The 27,498-nt window shown below is 39.6% G+C and overlaps 1 protein-coding gene across 2 annotated transcripts in view; it reads left to right on the forward strand.

Moving 5' to 3' along the window:
• The window catches only part of SLC9A7 (solute carrier family 9 member A7), a 68,433-nt gene extending 43,378 nt beyond the window's left edge, over positions 1-25,055 (forward strand). The window contains exons 11-17 of one of the 2 annotated variants that reach the window (XM_032226372.1): positions 250-361; positions 1,035-1,188; positions 8,305-8,364; positions 11,710-11,773; positions 16,764-16,846; positions 18,515-18,620; positions 23,107-25,055. In XM_032226372.1, coding sequence (XP_032082263.1) covers positions 250-361; positions 1,035-1,188; positions 8,305-8,364; positions 11,710-11,773; positions 16,764-16,846; positions 18,515-18,620; positions 23,107-23,349 — 822 coding nt within the window. In that variant the 3' untranslated portion in view covers positions 23,350-25,055. The remainder of the gene's footprint in view (positions 1-249; positions 362-1,034; positions 1,189-8,304; positions 8,365-11,709; positions 11,774-16,763; positions 16,847-18,514; positions 18,621-23,106) is intronic. The other variant, XM_032226373.1, reaches the window with a different exon arrangement.
• Positions 25,056-27,498: the final 2,443 nt, after the last annotated feature.

The raw sequence follows: 27,498 nt of genomic DNA on the forward strand, positions 1-27,498 counted from the left end.
CCCAGTGTTGTTTAGTAGAGCACATAGATGCAGTATTCCCTGCTTTGCATTTGTTTTTTATAAGTCATTGCTTAGTTTTGGTTCAGATTTTGTGTTTTATGCTAGTCATTGACTGAAATAAGGCAATTTGATGTTCGATGTAACGTTTGATATTCTTAAAATTAATGGAATTACTTGAAAATAATACAAGAGATGTATATATATACTGTATATATGCCTGTTGGATTCTTAACCAAAAGTTGTGGTTAGCTAGCGGTTTTCCTGGGACGAGCTGCACACATCTATCCACTCTCTTTCTTCCTGAATTTGGGTAGAAGGCACAAGATCTCCTGGAATTTTCAACATATGATGATGTTTTCCGGTAAATCAATAAGACAAAACCAATAAAAAAGGGTTTCCTTAGTCCTTTGAAAACAATAACATTTCTTGTTAAAGTAAACAAAAATAAAAATTCTAAAGTCATGTCAAGCCTCTAAATAGATCACAATTTATCTCTGGCAATTTATCTCTGGAAATCTGAAAGATCTACCAGAAGGGGGGAAAAAGCAGTTAAAAATTCAACACTGATTTGAAAGAATAATACATACAGAGAGGCATAAAGATTTAAATATGTCTTGAAAATATATTCTACAAGTCAAATGTTGGGATGTCAAACGCTATTGCAACTTGGGTCCAACTGCTAAATTCTTCCTCAAGTTTCATAACTTTGAGCTTTCCCACCATTTACTGTGGGTTTTTTCCCCTGAAACTTGATTTTATAAATCACCAATTAAATGGTGGATTTCTTCTAGCTGCTTTGTTAATTGTTGAGAGGCTTGCATAATCTTCAACAGATACATACTGGTTTTGAACAGCATTCATATTTCATCATAGTAACAGATTCTCTTTCCTGGAGCTGAGAATCTGCGTGTAAGGTTCGTAATTATAGATTACATCAAGTATTAAGCGCTGGCTTTCTGTTTGGATGGAAGTATTCAAAGCATCTCTCCTCTGCTGTGTGACAACCACCATCTTTTTGTCACTGTTGCCTGCAGGTCTTCGTGGAGCCATGGCATTTGCTCTTTCCATCCGAGACACTGCAACTTATGCTCATCAGATGATGTTCACTACAACCCTACTTATTGTCTTTTTTACTGTCTGGATCGTTGGTGGAGGGACAACACCCATGCTGTCATGGCTAAATATAAGGTATTCTTGCTGAATTTGAACCAATTTGTTCATAATTGACTTTTTTTAAAAAAAAAATCAGTGTCAACCTAGGTATTCAGACTAGAGCCCGTTTGGTCTATTGGTTAAAATACCAAGTTAAAAAAAAACAGGAGACTGAGTTTAAATCCTGCTGTAGCCACTTTCGGCCAGTCACTCTCTCTCATCTCAATCCATCTCAGTGGAGCTGTTGTTGTGTGGAAAATAGGAGGAAGGCATGTTGGATATGATTGCCCCCTTGATTTATTTGTAAAAATAATAAAGGCATGCTATAAATAAATAGAATAGTGTACTTAATTGCATAGAAAAATATGATCATAATTCATATATTCAGAAGTTTGCTTACTTTGAAAGGTTAAACTGGTTTTGTATATGTGGGGGTTTTTATGTAAAGGGAGTGTTTCAAATCGAAGATTGCTTTTGATTGATTACTAGTATGAGGAATAATTCTAAAGCAAAGAGTTGCTTGGACCAGAATCTATAGTTTACTCATAACAAAATTCCATCCTTGATTGTTTTCATTATCCTTCATTTCAGCAACAAAGTTCTTTGGGATGTATTTTGTCAAATGGTCAGGAGATACTCTTTCCGAACACTTAGGATTTGTTTGGAACTTTGGGATTGTTCTCTTTCTTACCCAAAGGAGAACTTTCTAGTCACTCCTGAGCTAAATCATGGATAAAGGAGTGTGCTTCGTAAAGAGACAAGCTTTTAAAGATTTGCAGTGATAACCTTGTCTCTTTTTAATTAAGCTGAGTCTGTCTGTATGTATCAGATACAAAATCATAGAAGCTGCAGGACATAAAACAATCCAGACGATGGCAGTCATGGGCAATTGTAATACAAAGAGAAGAGAAGGAGGAGGAGGGATCATAATACCGTAGTATTAGTTGGTTAGAGGTTGAGGCACTGCCAGTTAATCAAATTAGAGGATACAGGTAATCCTCATCTTACGACCACAATTGAGCCCAAAATTTATGTTGCTAAGTGAGACATTTGTTAAGTGAGTTTTGCCCCATTTTATGACTTTTCTTGCCACATTTGTTAAGTGAATCATTGAAGTTGTTGAATTAGCAACACAGTTGTTAAGTGAACTTGGCTTCCCCATTGACTTTGCTTGTCAGAAGGTTGCAAAAGGTGACCCCGGGATACTGCAACGGTCATAAATATGAATCAGCCATCAAACATTCAAATATAAATAACATGACCATGGGGATGCTGCAATAATCATAAGTGTGAAAAATGATCATAAGTCATTTTTTTCAGAGCCATTGTAACTTCAAATGGGCACTAAACGAACTGTTGTAAGTCGAGGACTACCTGTATTCTCCCTGCAGCTGAAGAATATTCTAGTTGAGGTTAATAATACCGTACTTTGGCACAGTAAGAAACATAGCTGTTACTGATCTTGCTTGTGTTCAGAGGCAATGTGCAGAGGAGGGATTCTGTTTAACTGAACTTATAATTAGAGTATAAGATGAGGATTACTAGTGAAAACAAAGGATAATGTTTACAAGTGAAAAGTTATTTGCATAGCGGTCATTTGTTATCAGGCAAACTTCCAATACAATTTTTTTGTTTACCTTATTCAGTTAGATATCTCTAGCAAGTATTAATGTCCTGCATAACGTTTGGCTTAACTACTTTGAAGATTTCTTAAAGGTTCTTCATTAGTAAATGCTTGGAAAGAGGGAGCCTTTAGTATAACCTAGTTCATTAAGATGGAGGATTGCATTACATTTAAGTCCTGCATAAACATGAGCACTTAGCATCCAGTTATCTTTCAGATCTTCAGCCTTTAGAGGAAAATAATGCTTGAATCAGGATATCCTAAACCACTATGATGCAGAAAAGAGCTGATAAACTGCTTACAGTTCTGACAAAGGAAATGGAGGCAGCAGCAAAAATGTTTTCTGTGAAACAAAGTTTGTGCTTTAAAAATCAATAATTTGAAATGTCTTGTTTTTCTTATATATACCAGAGAGATTTACTCACTTAAGGGAAGTTCCAAGAATCTGTACTAAGCACATAATATTACCCAGCCACTGAATAGGTTTATGTGGTAATAGTATAGGATAGTGTTGACCAGTTTACAATATTACAATTTCAGATCATGTCTAAAGAACCAATGATAGGCAAGAATTTAGTGTGGCTTATTGTGATTAATTATTCCGGCTAGAGATTATATAACTGTGATGGTGAACCTATGGCATGCGAGCCACAGATAGCATGTTGAGCCATGTCTGCCGGTACACAAGCCGGTACGCGAGCCGTCAGTCAGTTGATTTTCGGCCTTCCGGAGAACCAGGGGAGGCCATTTTCACCCTCCCCAGGCTCCAGGAAAGCCTCAGAGGACAAAAAACTGGCCCAATGGGCCAACTAGAAGTTTGGAAACGATCCATTTCCAGCTTCCAGAGGCCCTCCCGGGGAGTCGAGGGAGGTTGTTTTCACCCTCCCCAGGCTTCAGGAAACCTGAAGCAGTTTCTGAACTTCCAGTTGGGCCGTTGGGCCCGTTGTCTGCCATCCCCAGGTTCTGGAGGCTTTCCTGAAGCCTGGGGAGGGGAAAAAGGCCTCCCCTGGTCCCTCAGAGGCCCTCCAGAAGCTGGAAACGAATCATTTCCGAATTTCCAGTTGGCCTATTGGGTCTGTTTTTTGCCCTCCCCAAGCTCCAGTGGCTTTCCTGGAGCCTGGAGAGGGCGAAAAGGGCCTCCCCTGGCACCCCGGAGGAAATACCAAGCTCAGCTTGGAGACGTGGAGTTCGGGTGAGATCATTCGACGGCATGGGATAAAATACCATCAATATGCAGACGACACTCAGTTGTATCTGTCCGCCCCGTGCCAACTCAGTGAAGCAGTCAATGTCATGTGCCAGTGCCTGGAGGCTGTCAGGGTCTGGATGGGGGTTAACAAGCTTGTGCTCAATCCAGACAAGACCGAGTGGCTGTTGTGTTTCCCTCCCAAAAATTTGGTTAGTATTCCATCACTTAGGCTGGGGGGTGAAATTTTACGCCCCTCAGACAGGGCTCGCAACTTGGGAGTCCTCCTGGACCCACAGCTGACTTTAGAACATCATTTGTCGGCTGTGACCAGGGGGGCATTTGCCCAGGTTCGCCTGGTGCACCAGTTGCATTTCTACCTGAACCGGGAGGCACTCGCAACAGTCACTCACACCCTCGTGACCTCAAGACTGGACTACTGCAATGCGCTCTACATGGGGCAGCCCTTGAAGAGCATTCGGAGACTTCATCTGGTCCAGAACGCGGCCGCGCGAGTGATTGTGGGTGTACCTCGATACACCCACGTTACACCTATCCTCCGCGAGCTGCACTGGCTTCCAATCAGTCTCCGGATACGCTTCAAGGTGCTAGTTATTAATTATAAAGCCCTTCATGGTATTGGACCTGGGTACTTGAGAGACCACCTGCTGCCAATTACCTCCCAAAGACCCATTAGATCGCACAGGGCCGGCCTCCTCCGGGTTCCATCCACCAGCCAATGCCATCTGGCTACGACCCGGGGGAAGGCCTTCTCTGTTGCAGCTCCGGCCCTTTGGAACGAACTCCCCGCGGAGATTCGGACCCTCACCTCTCTCCCTGCTTTCCGAAAAGCCGTTAAAACCTGGCTGTGTCGGCAGGCCTGGGGTTGATGAGCTCCCCTCCCCTCTCGACAGGTGTGGTTGTTGGTCATTTTAATATGTTTATTTTGTACTTGTATGTTTCCCCTTCCCGTTTAAGTTGTTCGCCGCCCTGAGTCCCTTTAGGGAATAGGGCGGCATATAAATAAACTTAAACTTAAACGTGCAGTGTGGCACGCATGAGAGGAGTATGGGGGGGGGGGTGTTGTGCGCACATGTGCATGTGGGGACACGGTTTGCATTATGAGTGCCGGTACACGCGCATGCACTCTCACATTTGTGGCTCCCAACAACAAAATTATTCGTCATTACTAATATATAACATTATAGTTTTGAAATGAATTTATAAACCTGAGTTGGAATGATTTAGATTCTGAATTGACCAGCCATAAATATTTATGTATTTACTTATTTTATGTAGCTGCTCTACTTATATTAAATTCTGGGTGTCTTCCAATCAATTAGTATTAGCAAATACTTCATTTTAACAAGTTATTAAAATTATGTGCTATCTTTCTGCATGCTGCTAGAGACTGAAGGACAAAATAGATGAGAAAGGGAAAGTATACAAGCCACTATAGTTTGCCTTTGATAGCTATTAACTTTTTTTTAATTGAATAATAATTTAGGCTCTAATTTTATGGCTTGAAAATACTCATGTCTGAATTGAGTCACAGTTTCATATAGTTGATGCATCAGTTGCTAGCACTTGGTGGGGTAATTTCTGAAAACTTCTGACAGTTGGAACTTTGAAACTGTTCAAGATAGCCTGGCAAGACTTATTCAGTCAGTGAAGAACTAGCAGAAAGGCTTGATCCATATTTTGGAACTTTTATTTAGTAATTTTAAAACAAAACATTCCATAATTTTAGTTCCTTCTAAAACATCAAGAATGGCATCTTGGATAGATGGTATAATACCACATAAGTTTTGCATTGCCCCAGGAACATTGATCCAGAATTTTGAAAATAAATATAACCTGTTAAATTTTATATGTGTATTTCCTTCTGTGTAATTGAAATTCTGGTAACAATTTTATCCATAATGATCTACAAGCATTATGTGCAAATACAAGGATATTTATCCTTATCTTTCTAATCAGTTAAACTTTGATTCAGCTATGGCTTCACAACAGTATGCATCGAAATTTATTCCTACTGTGTTTTTTTCTCCACACAACATTCCTTCAAAGAAAGCCTCTTAAAAGGAGGAGGAACATTCTAGAAATGATGAGATACATTGCAAAGGACTTCAGTGGAAGGGGCACAGTGGTGAAAAATTTAGCTAAGGCATCCGATGCAAACAGAACTTTTCTTGACAAAACACTTGAATTACGATCACAGAAAATGCCACAATATTCCCTTGCCATTTCCATAGAGAAAAGAGCAGGAAAGCAAATACAAGTAGCCCTCAAATAACAGGCATTTGTTTAGTGACTATTCAAAATGACAACGGCACTGAACAAAGTGACTTATGCCCGTTTTTTACACTTACACCTGTTGCAGCAGCCCCATCGTCACATGATCAAAATGTATACACTTGCCAACTGGCATGTATTTATGAGGGTTGTTCGGTTTCGTGATCACATTTTGTGACATTCTGACAAGCAAAATCAACGGGGAAGCCAAATTCACTTAGCAACCATGTTTACTAACTTAATAACTGCAGTGATTCAATTAACAACTGTGGCAAGAAAGGTCCTAAAATGGGAAACTCATTTAACAACAGTCTTGCTTAGCAACTGAAATTTTGGGCTCGGTAGTGGTCGTAAGCCGAGGACTACTTGTATAAATCATATAGTTTGGACACATTGTGCTGCAAGGCAAAGATGGGTTGCATTCCTTCTCTACATTTTTGATGTGACTGCTGAACTCTTGAGTCCTGAGTAATAAAATACCATGATGTTACACTGCATGCAAATATGCACCAGCTGCCACATTATAATCAGTCTCTGGATTTTAACCAATAAAGTGTAATACTTAGATGAGGATCTGGCCTGAATGAAATAGAAAACTCTTGCCTATAATGGTGCATTGCAGATAGTCCTCAACATATAACCATAATTGATCCCAAAGCTTCATTGCTAAGTGGGACAGTTATTAAGTGAGTTTGGTCCCATTGTATGATGTTTCTTGCCACAGTTGTTAAGGGAATCTTTGCATTGTTAAGTGAACTTGGCTTCCCCATTTACTGTTTGTCAAAAGGTTGCAAAAGGTGATCACATGACCCTGGGACACTGCAACCATCATAAATATGAACCAGTTGCCAAGCATCTGAATTTTTATCGTGACCGTGGGGATGCCGCAACAGTCATAACTGTGAAATATGGTTATAAGTCACTTTTTTCAGTATTGTTCATAACTTTGGACAGTCACTAAATAAACTGTTGTAAGTGAAGGACTACCTGTATTTGAATGATCATATGAGGGTCCTTCAGCAGTCCAAGCTGAAGCTTTCTCTCCAGGAATAGATTTTTTTTAAAGTTCACAGTTCACTTTTCTTAGTATTGTAAAATTAAGGAGAAAACAGTAGAAAGTCCTTTGATGTTGGTCAAGCAGGCATCCAGAGTTACTGAAGAAACAACTGAGAAAATCACAGAAGAAGCAAAAAAAACCTCAGGAAAGTAGGTTGCCACTCCAGGAAGCAAGGACCTGGAAAGAAGATGGCCGCATTCCATAAAAGCATAATGAGAAGGACAAAAGTGATTCTGAAAAGAGTAGAAACAAATGAACCTAGGAATGAGAGGAGGAATGATGGGAAAACTTCTTATTATAAGTACCTCTGATTAATTATCATAACAAGTTTTCTATATACATTTCAGCTCAAGATTTTTGTTTGCTTAGTACGGTTGATGAAGATTTGTAGTGTTTCATTATGTGGAAATTTGTAAACTTAAAGCAGGAGGTCATCAAGACTTCCTCCATCCTTGCTCTCCACATTCCATTGGAGCAGTGGTGGTGTACACTTACCTTCCCTACTGGTTTGCAAATGTGAGTGCGCGCAGATCCTTCCGTGCATGTGCTTTTGACAGAAAAGGGGGCTAAATGGGATGCCATAGAACCGGGCGTGGGTGGACAGAGCCTCCTGGAATTTCCGCTACCGGTTCAGGCGATCTGGTCCAAACCAGTAAAATACCACCTCTGCATTGGAGTCAAAGTGGATGGCAGTGAGAGGGGGAAATGAATGAATGAACCCTGATTATGGATCAAGGAAACTTGAAAGGGAAGGTTTGCTTGGTGCCCTTAATTTCTTTTAATTATAATCTTAATAATACTTGTTAGTTTACTGAGTTACTTAATATTATTGTCTTTTATTTTACTGTTCTTTTTTATTTTCATACTTTGCATCCCATTGATAATATTTTGTTTTGGGTAAAGCAGTCCTAGAAGAAACAACATGGAAAGGCAATTAGTTTTTTTTTTTAAATGTGTAAGTAAACCAATCCCATTTTTGTGCTATACTAGAGTCGGTGAATATATTCCATCGGTGGAAGAGATGAATGAAAGCCGTTGGCTGTATTTCAGGTGACCAAACAAAATGACCTTTACCTGGTGCTTGGCTTTCTTCATTTTTCTAACATTTTCAAGTGTGTGCATTCTTTGTCTGCTGTTGCATGCCTTTCTCTTAATGCTGCAGAAGACTTTTTACCATTCTTCGTTTTTCTGCAAAGTTTGCTATGTGTGAATTGGAAAAAATACTATTGTCATTCTCCATGATGTTCTGTCTAGCAACTGAAAAGAATGCAGAAACTCACAAGCAACCATAAGTGTGCTAGGAGCTAACTCCTTTGTAAATCAAATTGCATTTATTATCTTGTCCCAAAACCCACTTCAACTTTTTTACATTATCTGGCCTTTGCCAAACTGGGCTATTTGTCCAAATCCTCATGAGGGTTTGGATTTTTTTACATTGAAGAATTTCTCCTTAAATAAACTAAGTCAATTTGTAGGTAGAATTCTAAAGAAATGTTTGCCAGAAATGGATTTGGGAATAATAATAATTCAACTGGCAGCCACATATTAAAAATACATAGGTTGCAGATTTGGTTTTTGAATATCTAATAACTAGATTTTTGAAAAATCTAAGTAATGTTCCACTGGTTTGGATTCTTCTATGTCTGCTCATTTTTTTCTTTTGCATTAAATGCTGTAGCTATGGGTTACTATGGATGTTGTACTGAAATTTAAAACCCTGCCAAATACAAGGCTTTAGAGACTCAGTTTTGCTTATCCTTGTTGTGAGGAAAACATGAAATAACTGAGCTGTTTGAGCAAACTATAGTTTTGTACTGAGTATAAATAACTATTATATAAATAAAAACATTGTTTGCTTGCCAGGCATCAGAGAAAAGAGGTGGGAGTTTATGATTTTGGAAGGCTGTCTTACAAATTTTTGCCAATTATGTTTCCCAAGCAGATGGAACAGAGAGAAAGCTCTTTCCAATTTGTATTGGGAACATTCTCATTCAGATAACCTCGTTTGAATTATGGAGGAGATTATTACCGCTCAAAGTTTGGGTTTTGATGTACAAATAAAAGTAGAGTTTTATGGTCCTTGGTTATGATCTATAAATAAAATCATATCCACCCAGAGTCATTGTATATGAGATGGGTAGCCAATAAATTTCATAATAAATAAAATTGCTAAAAGTATCCTGGAATTAGAATAGAAGCACAGTAATATTTAACAATTGTTATTTTACCAGACACTTTCTGCTATTTTGCATCTTTCCCTAAGTAGTTGTGCTTAAATATGAGTTCATAGATGTTGCTAGTTTAGGAAGCCAAAACTGTCAAGACCCTGATCTGAAAAAGAGGCTGTGCTGTCTTCCTCTCTATTCTATACACATAAACTGCAGTCTAACCTAGATTAAAATCCATTGCCTGCACTTGTGTATAATACAAGATCCTAACTGTTCCCTTGGGCCATGTGTCCTCAAACTACGGCCCGTGGGCCTCATGTGTCCCGCCAAAGCCGTTAATCTGGCCTGCGCAGGATCACAAGGCTGCTCGCCCACATCGCCCCCCCATACTCTTCGGCTGAGTGCAGGACTTACCTTCACCAGCCCCACGGGCTAGAGCTAAAAGGTAAGGCCCACAATTTTGGCCTGCAGAGATGTTCTGGAGGCAGGGGATGTGAAAAATGGGGTGCACAGAGACCCTAAAAGGCAAAAAACCAGGCAAAAACGGCCCATTTTTGCCCAAAAAATTGAGCCATCTTTGCCTGGTTTGGGCCTGCAGAATGCTTCTGGAGGTGGGGATATGTGAAAAATGGAGTGCACAGATGCCCAGGAGGCTAAAAAAACCCAGCAAAAAGCCCCATTTTTCACCTCCCCCGCCTCCAGAAGATAGATAGAGATAGATATACAGAGGGGGGGGTGACAGAGAGAGAGAGGGACAGAGGGAGAGGGAGAGGAAAAGAGACAGAAAGAGAAAGAGAGGATAGAGACAAAGAGAGAGAAACAGAGAGGGAGAGGCAAAGAGACATAGACAGAGATTTCTCAAGCTCCTTGGGGCTGGGAAAAATTGCTGCAAAACTGAGTTTCCTGAAGTAGACCACTAGACTCCTAAACAACTGAAAAAGCGATCTAGTAAAAAATAAAGGCAACCAAAACAGCAATATGCAAACAAAAGCAAATAAAACACCCCCAGGAGCAAAACAAATTAGAGTTTAATTTGTGTGCATTGTTCAATGGACTGTTAAATTGGCCATGTCCACCCAATCACATGACCACGTAGCCACTTCCACTAAGCCAGTCCGGGCCCCCAACAGTCTGAGGGACCATGAATTGGCCCCATGTTTAAATGGTTTGAGGACCCCTGCCTTGGGCCTTTCCTTGTCAATACAGATTGCCACTCAAGGCCCCAAGAATTAAATTGCCCCATACATCTCCATACCAGGGTTGCAAGTCAGATGAGAGTGTCTTGCTCTTCAAAGTACAACCACAGAGTTAACTTTATGTTTCTGTTTCATGTAATTTAGCTGGGTGGATGCGAAACAGTAGAAAGCTATAGATGGATAAACTGAAAATGTGGCTTGTTCAAAAGAATTTGGGCAGTAAAGTTAAGAAACAGAAAATCATAGTGGAAAGTTTTGTTTGTTTGTGATGAGTCATAGAAACCCAGAGGAATATAAGATATATTTTAAAAAAAACATTTCACTGTATTGTAAGTTAAAACATTACTACAAAGAATCCTCTTTCACCTAAGAATGGTATCAGCCATATTCCTTGCCCTTTGCATTTACTTGGCAACAAATTTCCCTTGGGTTTGAATTTTTTGTTGGGTTCTAAACTTCACTGATAAGGTGTGTTATTGGTGAGTGATCTTTTCATGCTTACAAGATTTCTACTGCCTTAAAAAAACTACTTGCTTATGGTGTATTTTCCGGCAGCGTTGATTAAACTGTTGGCTTGCTATGCAATCGGTTCTTCAGTCTTTATTTCACTTCTGATAACTGAATTCCTCAAAGAAGCCTCTACAGAATTGATGTAGTCACTAGAGACTTCCGGTCACATTCTCCTAAACTCTGGGCACTGATTTAAAACCATGGTATAAGTGCAGGAGATGTGTGTGTGTGTGTGTGTGTGTGTGTGTGTGTGTGTGTGTGTGTGAGAGAGAGAGAGAGAGAGAGAGAGAGAGAGAACAGGGTGAATTCGGTAGAGTGGTGGCTTCTCTACTGGTCCTCAGACCCTGATAACATCTAGTCAATGCTGTAGGTACTTATTATATTACCAGACACTTTCTGGTACTCTTTGTACTATGCATACGTACACTATGCTAAATCTTTTCCACTAGCCTCAAGCCCAGTGGAAAAAGTATTAATTCGGTTAATTATCTCCTGCTCTTTGTTTCCCGATATTTCTACAGAGTTGGAGTTGACCCTGATCAAGACCCTCCACCCAACAATGACAGCTTCCAAGTCTTACAAGGAGTAAGTAGTTAACTTTTTCAACAGGTCAGTGATGTTCCTATACAAGCATGTTTGAGCAGCATTCATATTCTACATTTCCGCTCCCCACCCTAAACATGTGATCAACTCATGTGGTTGTGAATTTCACAGGTAAGATTCAGCCTTGTATTACAATATATACCGTATTTTTCGGAGTATAAGATACACCGGAGTATAAGATGCACCAAGGTTTTGGAAAAAAAAGTTTTGGGACTCTACAAACCTCCCCAAAACGGCACATTTTTTGCAAAAACAGGCACATTTTTTAAAAGGGGCATGAATAGCCCTTAGGAGGCTTGTAGAGTGCTCCTGGGAGGGTTGGGGGCCAAAAGCGAGCAAAAAACAGCCTGTTTTTCGTGAATGGGTGGTGGTTGGGGGGGGGGCAAAATTAGCAAAACCCAGTTCATTTATTGCTCATTTCTGCCTTCTCCATCCCCCAGGAGCTCCCTGAAAGCTATGCACGGCTATTTTGGTGAAGGGGGCAGGATTTCAGGAGGCAAAAAAAGCTGTATTCAGTGTATAAGACACAGCCAGATTTTCAGCCTCTTTTTTGAGGGAAAAAGGTGCATCTTATACTCTGAAAAATGTGGTATGTATATGGGGCAGCCAAGTTCTTTGTTAGAAAGTTTTAGATGTTTAATCTTCCATTTTGTTCCACTCTATATGTACATAGGGAAAGGAAGGGAAAGAAGGAAGTCACATATTGCCTTGTTTTCTTTCATCTTTGTCCTCTTCTGCTGTGCCATCTCACCTTGTTGCCCCCATATCTATTTTATGTATTTCTTGCCAAAGAAGATCCAATTTTGTGTTTGTTTGTTTGTTTTAGGAAATTTATCTTGCTACCTATTAGCACATGGCGACTCAAGGCAGCTTACAAGAATATAAAAACTTCATATAGAAGCAATAAAACTAATAAAAGAGAATCATATAATAAAATAATATAATAAAATAATCCCCACCCTGGTGACACACATCACATGAGCCATTTAATGGGCTCCATCCCACTCTGCATTTCCCAGGCCCGCTGGCAGAACAAGGTGTTCAGCACCTTCCAGAAGAGTGTTAGAGTGGGGGCCAGTCTAATCTCTGGGGGAATTATATTCCAGAGAGATGGAGCCACCACGGAAAAGGCCCTTCTTCTGGGTCCCACTAGGTATACAGTTGAAACTCGAAAAATTAGAATATTGTGCAAAAGTTCATTTATTTCAGTAATGCAACTTAAAAGGTGAAACTAATAGACTCATTACATGCAAAGCAAGATAGTTCAAGCCATGATTTGTCATAATTGTGATGATTATGGCTTACAGCTCATGAAAACCCCAAATCCACAATCTCAGAAAATTAGAATATTACATGCAATCAATAAAACAAGGATTGTACATAGAACAATATCAGACCTCTGAAAAGTATAAGATGCATATGTACTCAGTACTTGGTTTGGGCCTCTTTTGCAGCAATTGCTGCCTCAATGCGACACAGCATGGAATCTATCAGCCTGTGGCACTGCTGAGGTGTTATGGAAGACCAGGATGCTTCAATAGCAGCCTTCAGCTCTTCTGCATTGTTCAGTCTCATGTCTCTCATCTTTCTATTGGCAATGCCCCATAAATTCTCTATGGGGTTCAGGTCAGGCGAGTTTGCTGGCCAATCAAGCACAGTAATCCTACGGTCATTGAACCAGGTTTTGGTGCTTTTGGCAGTGTGGGCAGGTGCCAAGTCCTGCTGGAAAATGAAGTCAGCATCCCCATAAAGCTCGTCTGCGGAAGGAAGCATGAAGTGATCCAAAATCTCCTGGTAGACATCTGCGTTGACCCTGGACTTAATGAAGCACAGTGGACCAACACCAGCAGATGACATGGCTCCCCAAATAAACACAGACTGCGGAAACTTCACACTGGACTTCAAGCATCTTGCAGTGTGTGCCTCTCCATTCTTTCTCCATACTCTGGGTCCTTGGTTTCCAAATGAGATGCAAAAGTTGCTTTCATCAGAAAAGAGGACTTTGGACCACTGAGCAACAGACCAGATCTGTTTTTCTTTAGCCCAGGTAAGACGCTTCAGACGTTGTTTGTTGTTCAGGAGCGGCTTGACAAGAAGAATACGACATTTGAAGCCCATGTCCAGGATCCATCTGTGTGTGGTGGCTCTTGATGCACTGACTCCAGCCTCAGTCCACTTCTTGTGAAAGTCCCCAACACTTTTGAATGGCCTTTTCCTGACAATCCTCTCCAGGCTGCAGTCATCCCTGCTGCTTGTGCACCTTTTTCTTCCACACTTTTCCCTTCCACATAACTTTCCATTAATGCGCTTTGATACAGCACTTTGGGAACATCCAACTTCTTTTGCAATTACCTTTTGAGGCTTTCCCTCCTTAAGGAGGGTCCCAGTGATGGTTTTCTGCACAACTGTCAGGTCAGCAGTCTTTCCCATGATTGTGATTCCCACTGACCAGACTGAGAGACCATTTAAAGGCTCAGGAACCTTTGCAGGTGTTATGGCTTAATTAGCTGATTAGAGTGGGGCACTTTGAGCCTAGAATATTGCAGCTTTTCACCATATTCTAATTTTCTGAGATTGTGGATTTGGGGTTTGCATGAGCTGTACACCATAATCATCACAATTATGACAAATCACAGCTTGAACTATCTTGTTTTGCATGTAATGAGTCTGTCTCATATATTAGTTTCACCTTTTAAGTTGCATTACTGAAATAAATGAACTTTTGCACAATATTCTAATTTTTCGAGTTTCACCTGTATCTCTCTAGAGCAGTGATGGGCAACCTTTTTGGCGTGGTGTGTCAAAAATCGGCAAAAAATCGAGCATAACTCGGGTTGTGTGTCACTTCGACAAAAACATAATTTTATAATAATCTTATAAAGGTGTAGCTTCCTGGAAATGTATTCCCTCCTTTCATCCTCACTTTTTTCCAAGAGCTGGGAATGATTAGTTTCAAAATGTCTATTTATATTCCACGTTCTGCTTACTACCGTTTCAGTACATAGAACGCAAAATGATCTGCCATTTTTTTCTATAATGCCATACATCTCGCTCCATGTCTCTTGAAAGGGTCGGCCACTGCCACTACCACTCCCTTTACTTAACCTTTGTTTTTTATTTTTTGGGTGCTCCATCAGTGGGCCAGTGACAGAAGATAGAATTATAGATAGCCAATTAGGGGTTAACTAGCCTAACAAGCTAACACAACCTCCCCCTCACTTATCTCAGTTATTGTGGGCAATTACAAGTCCATGGCACCCCAATAGTTGCTGCTAATGGCGCTCACAGTTCCCGTTGGCACTCCGCTGTTCCCTGCTGTGGTGCGGTCGTAACCGACAGTCCCAGGAGTAGACTCTCTGTGCCGGCCTGACTGGAGAGAGGCGCGCACTGTTCCCGCGCTCCTCTCCTGCAGGTCCTCCCTCGCCGCGCTGATGACGTGTGTGCGCACGGCACACACACCTTACCAGCAGCCCCTGCGCTCAGAAAGGGGCGGCGGCGATACAGTAAGTGAGTGTGGGCGGGGGAGATCACATGTCCCGCCCCCCCCCGTTCCTCCAGCACAGATTCTTTCATCCTCGGCGGCTGTGCAGGAGCCGAGGATGAATCGCATGAAATCCTGTGCGTGTCACCCCAAATGGCTACGCGTGTCAGCACTGACACGCGTGTCATAGGTTCGCCATCACTGCTCTAGAGGATGGGACCTGCAACATTCCTTCCCTCCCTGCTCTGGTGGGTTGGATATACTCTATGTGACCGGCAAGAGATGATCCCTCAGATAACCTGGTCCCAAGACATGAAGGGAACCAGCACCTTGAATTGCACCCGGAAGCAAATCAGCAACCAATGCAGCTCCCACAGGAGAGGTGACACATGTGCACACCGAGGTCTGCACAAAACCATGTGGGCTGCTGCATTTTGCACCAACTGGATGCTCTTCAAGGGCAGCTCCATTTAGAGCATGTTGCAATAGTCAAGACGGGAAGTGACTAGGGCATGAGTGACCATGAGTAGCGATTGTTGGTCCAGGAAAGCTGGCGCACAACCCACAGTATTCCTAAATTTATGTTTTTAAAATTAGTTTTTGCATATCAAAACAGCTAAAGCTTAGTGTCCCACATCCCTGACAGTCACCATATCCATTATGGTGGAGGGAGAAATACAATGTTCCTTTTGAATAATCTTACTTCCTTTTCAAATCTCTCCTAAGGATCTTTCTTTTTTGTTACCTTCTGTTTTCAACTGCCCTGACTGAATCTTCTAATTATCAGCAATTGTCCAAACTCATCTCAGGAAAGAAAACCATATAGCTAGTTAAATAATTTATTGATAATATTTATTTATGTTTATACAGACACTTTTCATCTGATCTTCCTTATAACCAGAATTCCATTTTGACAGTTTTTATGCTGTTTAGAGCTATATAATTAGGATAAAAGGCAGGATGCTATCCTGATACTCATGCTCTAAATAGGAGTAGTATAAGTTACTATACATCCTCCCTTTAAGTCCTATGGAGGAACTCCATGTTTGTAAATGTTTCATACAACTCATATAGCTTAAGTACAGGTAAACCTTGGATCCAGTTGGTATATTTAGTAATGAGATTCTGTATTCTGTACATTTTCATACAATGGACTCCAGGTTTTGTATGGATATGGTCACTTTACATTCTTGTATCAGAAATGAAACTGGAAAAAAGGATACCCTCTTCCCCAAGATGTCCTTTATTTGACTTTTTTGGCTTTCATTTGGCAAGATGGACACATTTCCAAACAAAGTGCAGGGTTGTATCCCTCATCCAGTTTCATTTTCTAAACATGTCTGTAGGTGTTATGTTTCTGACCCCTTTGAAAAGAAAAAAATCTGCTGGAAAACTATTGCCATTGATCAGTTTTGTCTTGCGTACACTCAGTTATATTATTCCTTTATTTGACAATGTTCCTTGCATAACAAAATCATCTTTCCTGCCCAGGATGGTCCAGATGCTGAACGAAGGAATCGGACAAAACAGGAAAGTGCATGGATCTTCAGGCTTTGGTACAGCTTTGACCACAAGTATCCTTTCCAGACTCTTAATAGACAAAAGTCTATGCAATACAAGAAGCCATTGTAAAACTGCCAATCCTTGTCTGGTCTGAGCAGGCCATGTAAAAACAACTGCTAAATGAAGTTTCTATTATGCTCCAGAACAGAAATGAAGTAGCCAAATGAATCACTCTTATTGTGAGCAAAAACCAATATGGCCTATCCCTCCAAGAGGTACAAGACAGAATATGTGAAGAATTCCTATTAGAGCAGCTCAGCTACAAGAAAACATTATGAACATGTTATTCTACATCTTCCAGATTCATTTCAGAAAGTTTCAGAAAGTTGGTCCAGACCATGAGATGGTTGTTGACTGCACTTGAGTACATCACTGCTGAATTTAACTGTTACACTCAAGATGCCTATATTAATCTTGAAACTAACATTTGGAATTTGGTTTATAAATAGTTTTTACAGATGGTTCCTCTACTAGTTTCACAGCTTGTTTTTACACTGGAGTTAGTTAATGTGCTCTGAAGGCTTCTTTATTTAATCAGCGCTATGGTCTGACTGATGGTTGATTACCTTTTGTCCCATTAATTCTTCATTTTCCTTTTTTCCTTATGATGCCTGATACCTGGTGGCTAGCTCTATTCATAATTCATAGTTCAGTAGAAGAATGGGCTGAAATTACTGTATCTATTAATAGTGGGATGTGGTGTATCTATTAATTAAGGTGGCTCAAAGGGACATAGTGGCTCAGTAGACGCTGAGCTGAGCTTGTCGATCAGAAAGGTTGGCAGTTCGGCGGTCCGAATCCCTAGCACAGTGTAACAGAGTGAGCTCCCGTTATTTGTCCCAGCTTCTGCCAATCTAGCAGTTCGAAAGCATGTAAAAATGCAAGTAGAAAAATAGGGACCACCTTTGGTGGAAAAGAACAGCATTCCGTGTGCCTTCGGAGTTCAATCATGCCGGCCACATGACCCTGGAGATGTCTTTGGACAGCGCTGGCTCTTCAGCTTTGAAATGGAGGTGAGCACCATCCCCTAGAGCCGGGAATGACTAGCACATACCCTATTGTTCAGAGTATAAGACACACCAGAGTATAGGACACACCAAGGTTTTGAAGAAGCAAATTTAAAAAAAAGTTTTTGTATTCTGCAAACCTCCCCAAAATGGCCTGTTTTTTGCAAAAATGGGCCCGATTTTTTCAAAAAAAGGGTGGGGGCATGAATAGCCTTTATGAGGCTTGTAGAGTGCTCCTGTGGGATGGCCCCCCCAAAAATGAGCCATTTTTTTGTGAAAATTGGCCCCCTTTGTGTCAAAAAAGGGCATGGATAGTCTTTAGGAGGCTTATAGAGTTCTCCTGGGGGGCTGGGGGGACAAAATTGAACAAAAAATCGTCCATTTTCTGCTCATTTCTGCCCTCCCCAGCCCCCAGGAGAACTCTGAAAGCCTCCTAAAAGCTATGCACGCCATTTTGGTGAAGGGGCGGGGTACTGGGAGGTAAAAAATGCTGTATTCAGGGTATAAGACGCAGATTTTCAGCCTCTTTTTTGAGGGAAAAATATGACTTATACTCCGAAAAATATGGTATGTGTGAGGGGAACCTTTACCTTATTAATGATAGTTTGAACAATTTGAACAATTTGCACATGGTTGCTTGGTAGGTGTATTTTCCTTAATAAAATGTGGCAGATACCTCAAGCCCATTTTGACCCACAGTGGTCCACCTCTCACAACAACTCTTCCAGGTTGGTGTGGATTGATAGCTCGTTGTTTAACTAGTCCCCAGGTTTATGAGGTAAGTGCATTTTGTTGCCTACCAAATTCTTAAGCAGCATGAGATTGAGGTGGTGGTGGGTGGGGAGAAAGGAACTGAATGAGAAGAAGGGTAAATATTCCAGGAAATCACGATGCAATTTTAATACATTTTAATAAAGTTTGCTTGCACATCTGGACAGAAATGGGGTGTATCAACCTTTTGAGGTGAGGTGGAAAAACAGACAAGGTAAGGATTCCAAGATCTTTATTGTTGTAAAGTAGATGAACAAATTTTGAAAGCCTATCAGAATTTGTCTCTCCCTAATTTATACCAAACAAAATCAACGTGAGGTTGTTTTGAGGTTTTCTCTCTCTCTTTTTCCTCTTTCTCAGGACTGACTCATATTTTCAGAAACTCTCCCCCTTCCCTTAACAATTCACACATTCCTTTCCTACTTCCGAGGCCTGGTCTATATTTCTTTCACACTGTCCTCTCATCAGAATCATGCATCCATTTTGCCCTAGCTGCAAATGTATCTGCTTTGATGTAGAATAGGACAGGACTTTCCAACCTTGGCAAGTTAAAGACTTGTGGACTTCAACTCCCAGAATTCTGGGAGTTGAAGTCCACAAGTCTTTAACTTGCCAAGGTTGGAGACCCCTGGAATAGGACATCAGTATGGAAATTATGCATGGCTATGTTTAGTTATAGGAGTATATCAGTCCAACGAGTGTTGTTATTAGTGAAGCAAATAGAGCCAGATACTTCTCAAGTGAATTTAGGAGATCTTATCTGCAAGAATGCAAGGAATCGGAGAGGCCAGCATCAGGTTATTTTTGGAACATTTTCAAGTCTCCAGGGATCCAGATGGATTGTTTTTCTCTCTGCCTCCAAAGAATGTTTTGGATTACTGGGACTCCATGTTAAATTTTTAACATGGTTTTTCTATTTAATATTGAATATGGAGATTAAGTGAAGAATTTAGTCTACATGTATAAAAGAAAAAGAAAAAAAGTCCCTACGATTACACTGTTTCTGAAAAAAATCTGTAAATTAATCTAAAACAAAATACTTTTAGAAAGCAGAAACTTAATAAAGAATGCAATTTTAGGTTTCCTCTTCTTATAAGCACATTGGGAAGAAATAAGGAGAACAAATGTGCTTTACTTCTGGGGAAAACAAGGAAAGAATCTTTAGAGAATAATACAATGATTTTTTATTCTTTTTTTAATGGGAGAGTTAGCCATTTAGAGCATTAATTAAGACATCCTTGAAAATATTTATCCTTTCCTTTGTCTCATACAATATTGTAGAAAGCAAGGTGCTTGGTTTTCATTTTTGGCCTGTAGCTACCCTTGGAGTATGCTATGTTAAGACAGGTGCATATGACAAAACTAAATGACTTAATTTAATTTAATATGGTTACAGTACAGGTAGTCCTCGATTTATGACCACAATTGAACCCCAAATGTATGTTGCTAAGTGAGAAATTTTTAAAGTTCGTTTTGGCCCATTTTACAACTTTTCTTGCCAGATTTGTTAAGTGAATCGCCACAGTTGTTAAATCAGTAACTCGTTTGTTAAGTGAATATGGCTTCCCCATTAACTTTGCTTGTCAGAAGGTCACAAAAGGGGAACAATGACCTGAGATCCTCATAAATGTGAATCAGTGATTGAGCATCTGTATGTAAATACATGACCATGGGGATGCTGCAATGGTCATAAGGGTGAAAAATGGTCATGAGTCACTTTTTTCAGGCTCATTGTAACTTTGAACAGTCGCTAAGCCAACTGTTGTAAGTTGAGGACTGCCGTAACACCGTTGACACTGTTAATTGGTTCTGGGAGGTGCAATGAGAAGCAAAAACGAGAATACCAAACACATTTCTCCATAAGGAGTAACATAATCAGTCACAAGGTAGCCAACACTCACAAGTTCAAGCTTGTGCGTTGCGTACCAAACAAACAATGAGTCCATTTTTAAATGCTTATTTTATTTGATTGCAATAGGTAATTGAAGTGGCATCTAACTAATCAATCAGTGAATCATCTATCAGCAAGGGTCCTGTCTCAGGCCATGCATTCACAAATACATAGGGAGGTTTGCAAATTTACTGTGAAGTTTCCAAGCAAATAAAACAAGCAGCCAAAGGAAATGTACATGCAAACACCCCCTCCCCCACACAAATCAAATCAAGTCCCTTAAAGGCCAGCAAGTTTCTAAATGCAAAACAGCAGGCACAAGAGTGGGCAGAAGTCCAAGAACCCAATGTCATAACAGAGTCATCCGCCAGTCCAGATCCAGAATCACGGTGAGGATATTTTGAGTCAAGGGACAAGGCACACAAAATCTAGATCAACAAATGGAGAGTCTTGAGTTTTCTGGACTTCTTAAATAGAAGCAACGTCGGTGTTGCTCAGGTGGAAGAACAAAGTTCCTTTCTGGCAAGGAGCCTTGCAGAGTGCCTTTGCTCTGCTCTGTTCTCTGGAGTGCTTGCACTGGGTGGGGTGACAACTCAGAGTCCTCATCTTCTAAGATTGGTTGCAGCTGTGTCTTCTCCAGTAGCATAGTTTCGGCGGCCTGCAATTTCTCAGGCAGCAATTTGTCGGACAGCTCAAGAACTTGAGTGTTTATTGTTGGTTTCGTCATCAGAGTCTGAGGTGCCCAGGCAGCAACCTCTTTTGTATTCCATTTAAGGAGCTCCACACAAAATATAGAATGCACTAGTTTAGATACACTAATTTAGGAGATATTTCTGATTGCCTCCCTCCAATGACAATTTTCATAAATTCTCTGCTGTTGTAAACCCAACAAGGTAGACCAGACTAAGAAATGAATGCCATGTAGGACAAGGCTCCTTTTATATCAGAGTCTTGCAAATTGTAATCTGCTTCCCCCAACGCATACTTTAATTCCATGTAAATCAGGGATTCACTCAGATGTTTTCTCAACTCCTTTTCTTGGCCTTGCCTCAAGCCCTACTTATCTAACTACTGTCTTGATACTGTCATTTCTTCCTGTCGCCCAGGGTGATTTCCTAGCTATTTTCATACCAACCTCTTTTTTTATTTAATAAAAGCCTCCTACGGTGACATATGAATATACATTTCCAAACAGATTTTTCCAGAAAAACTGGTTTTTCTCCAAAAGAATTTTTTTCTCCAAACACACAGCTGGAAACATCATTTATCCTGTGATTTCATTTATTATCTAAATCATGATGGTCAAAACAGATCAGTACAAATCAGATTAGTTTGCTGAAATGAGGCTGAACAGATTATTGAAGTATTCATATGGTATCCTCTATCATGCAGTAGAGGACAAATATAGATCACCTCTTGTACAAAATATGCACATGAAAATACCCGATTCATAGTACTTTGCAAAATAAGTACAGGTAGTCCTCGATTTATGACCATTCATTTAACAACAGTTTGAAATTATGGTGGCGTTGGAAAAAGTTATTTATGACCTGTCCTTGAAGTTACAACCATTGCACCATCCCTGCTCTCAGTTGATCGCTATTTGGGTGCTTGGCAACTGGTTCACATTTATGATAGTTGTAGCCTTTTGCAGTCCTATAATCATGATTTGTGACCTTCCCAGATGGCTTTTGACAAACAAAGTCAGTTTGGAAAGCCAGATTTGGTTAGACCATAATGATTTGCTTATTGACCATGGCAAAAATGGTCATTAAATTGAGTCTGGTCATGTGATGATTCATTTTACAACTGCATCAATTGTGGTTGTAAGTTGAGGACTACTGGTAGAGGTTCACTGTAGATGGAAAATTAAACAAAAAGGGATGTTTATAAGATATGAAGCTACGATATCTACGTAACTTATGTCATATCTTAGCTGCTAAAAATAGAAAAAGGATAACTATTAGATGGCAGAAAAGAATTGGGATCTCTGATCTCTTTGCTGGCATCTAGAGGTCACCTGGATTTTTGTAGCCCAGATAGCACAACAGACCATATTGTTGGATTGGACTCTGGTAATAGTTTTATTGAAAGGCTACCTTTCAATGCCATTTAGAACAAAATAAAAATCAATAAAAACAAAAACAAATGCCCAAAGGAAAATTTCTTTCAATACCTGTAGTAGGCTGTGAAAAATAAGAAGTTCACATGATAGTAATCAGACAAGAGAAATGAAGTCCAAAGCTGGAATGACATTTGTGAATGTCTTGCTAATTTCCTCTAGTTTTTTTTTAGCTAAAAGCAGGGAAGGAATAGGTGCATTCAATCTTTCAAGAATCTTGCTCCAATCTTTTAATAAAAATAGCATTGATTTTTCTGATATGGACTATTTCTAAGAGCTGACAGTATTGACAATACATCTCTGTTTGGTAGAGGGGGAGGGAATAGATGGAACTGTTAAACAAGTATACGCCAAAGCTACTCCCAAAACATAGCCTCTTCCATATGAGGGATGTAGCTGCACCAAGTTTCTGACCATTCCATTAACATGCAATGGATGTTTCTGCTGTTTTCCTTAAAAACCTTCTTGAACACATTTCAGAACCAAGAACAGCTTAGAGACGAAGATTCTGATTTTATCTTGAATGACAGTGACTTGACACTGACCTACGGAGACACAACAATAACTGCTAATGGCTCCTCTAGTTCCCATGGTGCTGTTATCAACCTGGATGGCAGGAAGGCAAAGAGTAGCTCTGAAGAAGCCTTGGAAAGTGATCTGGGAACAGAAGCACCTGAGGTGATGAGCAGAGGAACTCGGCTCGTGTTTCCGATGGATGCATGAAGACTGCTTGGCATATGGAGCAGTAAAGGATAGGTCCAGTGCCCCCAAATCCACACTATCTGCAGGCCAGTTGTAAGTGGAGACACTTATCGAGTAAATTAATGTCCCTTGTACAATGTAAGTTTTTTTAAAGTCTCAAGATGTCCTTGCCCCCCCCCCACTCCTGTGTCTTTCTTAAAAAAAAAAAAAATCGAGATGCTGAGAATTTCTAAAATGGAAAATGTCTAAGGTTGTCGTATTAAGGGAAAAACACAACCTTGAAATGAAAAGCTAAATGTCATAGTTCCTCTAATTCTATGCACTGTGGGGATATTAAGCGTCCCGGCGTCTAAAATATTTCTGACCCACGGAAGGCCTTTTCATCAGAAGTCTTTGGTCACTTTTGTCAGGGACAAAAGATGCAGTGTTGACTTATACTCGAGAAAAAAGTAGTTGGAAAAAAGGACGAAATTTCCATATGAACATTTTCCTGGACTTGTTGGGGGGAAAAAGGAAGAAAAAAGTCCCTTCTCATTTCAAGAACATTTGTATTAGTAAAGTTTGACATTAAATTATTCTGTATCTGACAAGGAAAGGAATATATATATATATATATATATATATATATATATATATATATATATATATATATATATATATATATACATACATACATACATACATACACATACACACACAACTTTTTGAGACTTTCAGTGTGAGTCCTGTGGTTGCATCACAAGCTGAGCTGTTGCTGTCTAAAATACATGTTTTTTGCATCGTGCCCTTAATATTCTCCAGTAGACATCTGTAGACAGTAACATTCTTCTATTACAAATGTGAAGAATATTGAATGGGTCTAGTGAAGTTACAAACTGCTGTACAATTGCCCAAGAAGTATTGATAGAATCTGTCTCAGGCTATTGTAAACTTTCCCAGGCCGATGTCTTCCAGATGTGTTAAACTACCATTATTAACATCCCCAATCAGCATGGCCAAGCTAGAGATCATCGGATAAAAGCCATTTATTTGGACTTAAGCAGTGTATCTTCTGTTTAACAGGAGAAGACTACTGTAAACTGTACCTGTTTCTCTGATGTTTGCATCAGAACAAAAGGTGTAATCGTAATCAGTTAGAAAGACAGTGTTGGTGTGTTTGTTAGTGGCATATGGCACTATGATCCTGATGTTTAAAAATGGTACAGTGCCTTTTATGTAATAAAGAGTATCATGTTGTGACCGAAATAGGGAGACCTTGTCTAAGGCAATGTTTCTCAACCTTGGCAACTTTAAAATGTGTGGATTTCAACTCCTAGAATTCCCCACTCAGTGTGAAGTCCATGCATCTTAATATTACCAAGGTTGAGAAATGCTGGCCTAAGATACAGCAGTGCTCATTTGCAAATAAGGCATATGCAATTCTAATTATAAAAGAGCATCTGCTTTCCATGGTGTAATTTGGCAACTCTCTACAGCTTTCTTTGTCAGGAGGTTAGCTGTTAAAAAGCAAGTTTAATAATACTGTAGCGTAATAATTCAACTCTTGGGCACTATTTTAATGGGCTGCCCTATAATTTAAAAATGCTTAGGAAAATAAAATATGCTCTCGCGTTCTTGTTTTTTCTTTCTGAGTACATTTTTAATTGCTGTTTCATTTTTAGTCTGTTTGTGAAATGAAAACTACATTTGAACCTACCTATGTAATAAAGTCTGTTACTTTACCATGACTCTTATGGTGTCACTGATCAATATTTAACTAAGAAGATTCAACTTTTCAAAAAGTAATGTTACTTTAAATTATCCTTTTCTATAGAAGTATATATAACTGGATTAGTTGTGGAGAAATAAGACACATCAACTGAGTAATAATGTAGAGATTAAATGATTCTCATTTCCCAATTCATTTCACATGTCTGATCCTATGAATTATCAGCCCTCCAAGGTAAACCAGACAGGAAACAAGATTAGATGAACTAATTGTACTAATTAATTAGTAGAACAGGTTCATGTGGCATACTAGTCCTCTTTTTTGAAGGAAGTAGTTGTAAGTTATACAGCAAGAGTGTGAAGGGTACCAAGCTCACAAAATGTAAATGGGAATCTACACTGATTAATAATCTTTACTATTTGCATTTTCTAACTAGAATTAAGAATGTATAATGGAATATGAGAATGACCTTGGGAGAAAGAAGGAAGAGCTACAGCCTAGACAACCATCATGTGAAAGATATCTCAGCACTCAGAAAGAAAGAAAGTATTTAAGAAGAGACCCTCCCTGTTTTTCTGGAAAGTAAAAGTAAGGATAGGGAGAAGTGTTTTTAAACTTGTAAACTTCTGTTAATGTAACCTTACAATAAAGTAGTCTTAGTACTCAGGATTTGTGTTTCTTGTCTGGACTGCCTCAAAGGACTAAGAACAGAGGTGCTGGAATATAGTTAGGATAAAGATTGCTTTGACTTCCAGCGGAGGCACAGCAAGTTACACACGTCTCCATGGGGAATGGAGATGACCACAGCAAAGAACCAATGTTTCCTTAGAATCTGACTGGACAACAAGTTGATAGAAGATCCTCCACGTGTACTTGGGATGGCTGCTCCACATAAGGAGACCGCAGGACGTTGGCCTCCTGTGGGTGTGAGTACTGGGAGATAAAGAGATTAATGCTACAACTGTGGCAGGGCCTTTTAATGGCTACAAAGTTTGTTAATCTTCTAATCATTTTTGCAAATGGCTTATCTAACCATCAAAAAGCTATTAGAGATTTTCAAAATGACAAGCTTGAAAACCTACCTAGTGAATGTATTTTCATTTCTGAATAAAAGAAAAAATATCTATAAATGTAAGAATTTTAAGTTGAACATTTTCTTGGTTCAAAATCTTAAAGCTAAATAAGATTTTGAACCAAGAAAATTATAAACAATTAATGGTCCAGATAAGCATAGAATATTGAAACTTTTACAACTGAATTATGGGAGTGAATAGCTTTTTCTGAAAACCAAAAGTACTTTGCCTACTGTAATCATAAAACAAATTGAAAAGTTTATAATTTAAATTGAACACTAAAGGGGATTAGAGATTCCAGGTAAAAAGAACAAAATGACAACAAAAGAACACTGCCTTTGCTTTTAATTGGGATCTGTAAAATAACACAAAACATAACATTTGAAATATTAAAGGTCTTTGAAGATGAGGCCAGAAATTAGTAGCCACAAGCAACGACAGATGTGAAACAAATATGAAAGTAGTGGAATCCAAGACATTGGATTAAAAAAACTGGATTATAAGCATGAATTTATGATGGTTGCAGCATCGCAGGGTCACATTATCATCATTTGCAACTTTCCCAATGGCTTCTAAGAAGAAAATTCAGTGGGAGAAGCTGGATTCACTCAACGACCTATGAAGATTTGCTTAACGACTGTGGCAAAAATGTTTAAAAAATTAGATGCAACTCATTTAACGATCACAATGCTTACTGTCCCAACTGTGATTGTAAATTGAGGATTACCTGTATAACAATTATAAGTCCTATCTAGATATGTCAATGAAAGTAGAACCAGCCTCTAAAACAACAATCCATCAAAGTCTTCTAGCTATTCTGTTATGGTAATTTTATAGAAACTTTATCTATAATCCCCACTTGATGCTAGTGCCAACAACATGAAGCAGAAAATGTCAGATATCACATCCTGGACCTTTTCATTTGAGTTATGGACCTTTTGGGCTAAACTGAGATGGACAAGTGGCCAGTACTATCTGGAAATCATATACTGGAAACAAGGCAAAATAAAATGTGCAATGAATACTTAATATCAGAGAGCAGGCTGAAAATATTTAGTGTGCCAATCAGCTGTATAGTAGCAAGCCAAGCAGTGGCAAGCTTGAAACTAGTGGTCATGGTAGTGAGCCCTGGAGGAGTTGAAAATGCTTGGTAGCATTTTTTGGGATAGAAGCAGCAAATTTATTGACTTTTCAAACAATGCTCACAGGCCACATGCATTCTCTATTCAGACAACTTTTTAGTCACCTTCCACTTAGGAGGAAGGGGAGTTCTCAGCACAATTTCATAGCTTTACACTATTTTCTTCTCAATCTATTAAGTTCCTTTCTACTAGAATTGATTACACGGAGTCTCATTTAGCAACCACAATTGGGACCAGTAGCACATTA

This window comes from Thamnophis elegans, chromosome 11 (genome assembly GCF_009769535.1).
Source record: "Thamnophis elegans isolate rThaEle1 chromosome 11, rThaEle1.pri, whole genome shotgun sequence".
Taxonomy (NCBI): domain Eukaryota; kingdom Metazoa; phylum Chordata; class Lepidosauria; order Squamata; family Colubridae; genus Thamnophis; species Thamnophis elegans.